This window comes from Notolepis coatsorum (genome assembly GCF_963971535.1).
Source record: "Notolepis coatsorum genome assembly, chromosome: 4".
NCBI lineage: Eukaryota > Metazoa > Chordata > Actinopteri > Aulopiformes > Paralepididae > Notolepis > Notolepis coatsorum.
The window spans coordinates 58,926,269-58,931,268 of NC_140168.1; the positions used below are offsets into that span (position 1 = coordinate 58,926,269).

A 5,000-nucleotide genomic window follows, 5' to 3' on the forward strand; every position below is an offset into this window, starting at 1 on the left:
TGCGAGCATTTCCCTCGTATTTGCCCCTAATAATATGTGTGTGTGCAAACCGGAAAAATCATTTACTTGCAGTGTGCGAGACAGACGAGTGATTGTGAAGATTACAAAACAGCTCCGCTGTTAATAGTTCAGATTGAAACTGGACTGAAATTCAGTTTTTGGGTGGAATGTTTGTTCCAAGGAGGAGGAGGCGGGGCCGCTGCGTGTTACAGGCACTTGAGAGGATGCGAACACAGACAGAGCGCTCTGCTTTCATCAAGCATTACACTGATCTTACGTTAGCAAGCTAAGCATCTGCATAGCGCGACCTGTGTAACGTTAAGTAACTTGTGTTCGGCGGGGAAAGACCGTTCCATTTGTAACACAACTCCAAAGAATAACATCCAAATCCGATCCCGATGCGCATATCCTTCATTCCACAGCGCTGAGCGCGCAACGTATTTCATTGATCGATCTGGCCAGAGCCTATACTCACAAACGTTGCGTGTGTGGGGTTTTTCATCAATTTGAAACAAGCCTCTTGACTGTTGGAATTAGGGATGTTAAAAATAAAATATCTAATAATATTATTCAATATTAGACATTCATTGATCCAGAGGCAACCGGTTATTCGTCTGCTATTTGTAGATATATCAAGACAACAACACAACTTGCCCTCAGGGAAAATAATATTTAATCTATTTAGATAGAGTATGTATGTATTATTTACAGATAATTGAAGGTACCTCAAAACATGAAACCAAGCCATGATGTCACACATCGTGTGCGTGTGTGTGTGTGTGTTGTGTGTGTGTGTGTTACTTGAACAATTGTCACTGTGCTCCTACATTTCTGTGTGCTCCTAAATTTGTATTTAGATTTTATTTATTAACATTTTATTTAGGAGCACATGTGCTCCTTGGGAAAAAGGTTAGCGTAGAGCCCTATATATGGAGACATTAACATTACGTTATCAAACATAGGGACGAAGACTGTAAAAAAAAGTGTCAACAATGTTTTATAATCTTTATGTTAATTTTCATTATAAAAATGTTGTGCCCCCGAAATACAAAAAAAGCCCCCGAAAATCAATTAAAGGGGGCAAAAAAAGCCCTTGAAAAAAAATGTTAATTTCTAACCCTGCCTCCAACTACTCAAGATATGCTTCTTTATTATTGATTATAATATCACACGTTTTTGGGGTGTTTATCTTGAAATGACCATCATTAATGATATCAGTATAGGTCTGTTCCAGCAGCCTGACTGGCCATGCTATAGAATTACACTGATCAATAATAAAGCCTGGTTTTATTTGGCTTTTTATTATGTCCTTAAAATCTTATAGGATATCTGCTTGGAGATGGCAATGAAACAATGTCTTGGAACAAGTCCCAGAGTGACGCAGATGTTTCAAGATGGTCTGAGAGAAGAATCAAGCATAGGGAATGCCGGACGACCGCAGTTTTCTGTTGTGTATGGTTAAAGCTTTTGTCTGCATGCTGTGGTGTGGATTAACACTTTCTTTTGTTTTGTTTTTCGAGACCCTGTCTGAAGCTTCCCAGTTCGCTCGGAAGCTGTGGCCAGAACTCTGACGATGGGACTCAGTAAGTAAGCTGATGCTCACGCATTGACTACACTACTGGCATGTACTTCCTATGACTTAATGTCAAAGAATCCAACCCCTTTAAGTCTGACAGACCCAACAGTGTTCCACAGGCTCTATGGGGCTCATCTTTTTAAGCTAGGTACTGCCGTTAGGTTCTTGCATACAAATATGTTATTTTTGCCTCTTTTTTTATTAAGTATCAGTGTCTAATTCTGCACACTGTGGTCCTTAAACAGTCTTGGAATTGCATGAATTGAGTATTGCTGTAAAGGATGTGGATCCAATGACCCCGAATGTATTCATGTGTGATTCCTCATAGTAGCCATTTTACGTGCCTAATGAGCATCAAGACATGAATTCATGATGTCATCAAGCAACACTTTTTGGAGTTGGTCCACTGAGAATGAATTAGTTACCATGATATCTATCTATCAACTCCTGCTGTCCCACCTCCACTCTCCTCTCCCTGCGCTCCCTCTCCAGACCTCTGTGGTGGAAGGCCGTCTGGCTCTTCCCTTGACCTGGAGACAACCCCTATCCTCTCCACTATAAAGACCTACGTTTTACTGGATTCCCGAGCTCTTTGGAGGGATACTAGGCCTTGGCACTCCTGGAGTCATCGAGCAATAACTCTCAACCTATTTCTACTTGATACTCTGTTTGTTCAGTTGCTATCGCTATCAGCTCTATCTTTAATCTTTCAAAAGGTTCAGTTGGTATCGCATGCACTTATCTGTGTTTCACTACACATATGAGTGCATGCCTACCAACTGTCCGCCTGTTTTATTGCAACACTACTATCACCGACATCTAAGAAGGGAGATCCCCCCTTGAATGGCCCTTCTAAGGTTTCTCTCCTCCACACTGCCTGTGGTGCATTTTTTTCCTATTGCTAGGTTTTAGTGAGTTTTTCCTTACCTTCGCGTGGGGTATGTCTGGGAGTGTTGCATTTATTTATTTTGCATTTATAATTTTTTTTTTTGACTTTATGGTGTTCTTGTTTTGTTCTTGACTTATTGTGATGTTTTCTTCTTTTTGACTTGTTTAAAGAAGACGTGATCGGCCCATGGGGACATTAACGTGTGTTGTCGGGCTTTGCAAGATAAATTTGATTTGATTTGATTTTGAGCTCAATAAACCTGTGTTCTACATCTGACTGAGTATACATCCATACTATTACCATAAATTCCTGAACAATCCCCTCTGTCCCCTCCACTTACCCAGGCGGAGTTGGACTGGTTGAGCTGATTCAGCATGACCACCGACGTGCAGCCGTAGTCGTAGACCAGCCTCCAGAAGTCCGTGGTGGTGCCCAGAAGCGGGTGCGGCGTCACCACGAAGGCGGCCGGCCGGTGGAAGCTGTCGGTGAGCGCCGCGTTGATGTAGTTGTTGCCCTCGCCCTCCGCGGTGACGAGGAAGGCCAGGGTGCGGTCGGGCGGCAGCACGTCCATGCTGCGGTTCTTCTCCCGGTTCCTGGGCATCAGCGAGACGCTGCACTCCTCCACGTCCAGGTGCGGGGTCACCGAGTTCAGGGTCTGGAGAGGAGGACGTGGTGGGGGAGAGGGAGAGAGAGAGAGAGAGAGAGAGAGAGAGAGAGAGAGAGAGAGAGAGAGAGAGAGAGAGAGAGAGAGAGAGAGAGAGAGAGAGAGCAAGAGAGAGAGAGCAAGAGAGAGAGAAAAGAGAGAGAGAGCAAGAGAGAGAGAAAGAGAGAGAGCAAGAGAGAGAGAGAGAGAGAGAGAGAGAGAGAGAGATAGAGAGAGAGAGAGAGAGAGAGAGAGAGAGAGAGAGAGAGGAGGGGAGACAGAAGAGTGATAGAGGATGAGAGAGAGGGTGGAGGGGTTGAGGAGTATGCTGAAGACAATTAGACTGAAAAGCAAAGTAAAATATGTGTCTCCATGTGTGTGTTTGTGTTTGTGAGATGAAAATACTGCGGGGGGGGGGGGGGGGGGGGGGCAGACAGATGGTGATCGGAACAGACAGACGAAGCAAACCAGAGATTGATCAAAGGGAGATGAACAAAAGGTCACAAAAACAATATTCCACTGGAAATGCCCCGCTGTCAGTGTAAATGTTTCCTGTTCTGAAGTTTTAAAATACATTTAGCGTCAGTCAAAAACCACCAAGAGGCTTAATGGATAAAAACACAGTTAGTTATCTCAGCCATTATGCATAAGCATATTATGAGGCTGTGGAAATTGAAATGGGAGGGAAGATTGACCTGATTATCTAACTTTGTTTCATAATGTGAACGGCTCCCCGATGCTTTTCACAGAATGAATGGACATTCTGGGCAGGCGAGTCACATACTGCTGCTAGGCAACTTGGTGCAATTATGTTTCATTAGGCGGCCATGTGAGTGGTATTAAGGGGAGTCCAATGGGCTGCATGAGAGAATGACAATTTGTAATTATTCCGTCTGGAGGTCACCAATTATTAACATCATGAAAACGGATGGCATGTAACCAGGAAAAGGCTGAAAGAAATGGGACTTACTATTACTATCGTACCATAAGTCTAACGCCTAAAACTTTTGCCCATCACCAACATGGATTACATGCTATTTCAAATTGTTTAGAATGTTAATTACAGTGAAATTTAGTTTGATGGAGGAAAGAAAAAATTTCTTTGGTTATCAAGAGCAATTAGTATCGTGTGTGTGTGTGTGTGTGTGTGTGTGTGTGTGTGTGTGTGTGTGTGTGTGTGTGTGCGTGCATGCGTGCGTGCGTGCGTGTGTGTGTGTGCGTGCGCGTGTGCATACTGGCACGTGTCTATTCATGTTTGTGTCTGCGTGAGTGTGTGTGTGCAAAGCCGTCATTTACATTTAGTAATTTAGCTGACTTTTATCCAAAGCGACTTACAAGTTCTGTACAACAGGTCAACAGGAAGGGTACAACTCAAACAGTGTTGAACTTGGGTGCTACAGTCTTGATTGCATCGTACTATAGACATATTAGCATAGTAGGTAGTAATATAGACAAGGAAGATTAGTAGCAAAATGAATGATAGTAAAAGTAAAGTATGAAGGTTCATATTTTCTTTTATTTTCATTCCAGATATTTCTTGAAAAAGTGTGTTATTAGTGGACGGCGGAACATTGGGCAGGTTTCGGCTGTCCTGACTGTGTTGGGAAGTTCGTTCCACCATTGTGAAGCGAGGACAGAGAATAGCCTGCTTCTCTTTAATTAACCCCCCGGAGCTCAGATGGAGGGCTGGGAGTCACCCACAATGTGTTTTGTACTCTGATTCACACCAACATTTAGATTCTGTTACATTTGTTGTGAAGTAAGTGTGTACGCCTGTGGTCCTGATAGACATGTATGTGTTGTTGATGTGGTTGTTACAGTTGTCAGAGAGGTGTAACCAAAATGTATGCACAAACACTCATAATTGTTGCCTGAATGGTTTAACCTCTTAA

At 43.1% G+C, this 5,000-nt stretch overlaps 1 protein-coding gene across 1 annotated transcript in view; it reads right to left on the reverse strand.

Annotated features, from left to right (window-relative positions):
• ptprua (protein tyrosine phosphatase receptor type Ua) overlaps positions 1 to 5,000 on the reverse strand; it is a gene marked incomplete at its 5' end in the record, with an annotated part of 205,691 nt that overhangs the window by 22,733 nt on the left and 177,958 nt on the right. The window contains 1 exon segment of the mRNA XM_084311954.1: positions 2,806 to 3,120. Within this exon segment, the coding sequence (XP_084168080.1) occupies positions 2,806 to 3,120 (315 nt within the window).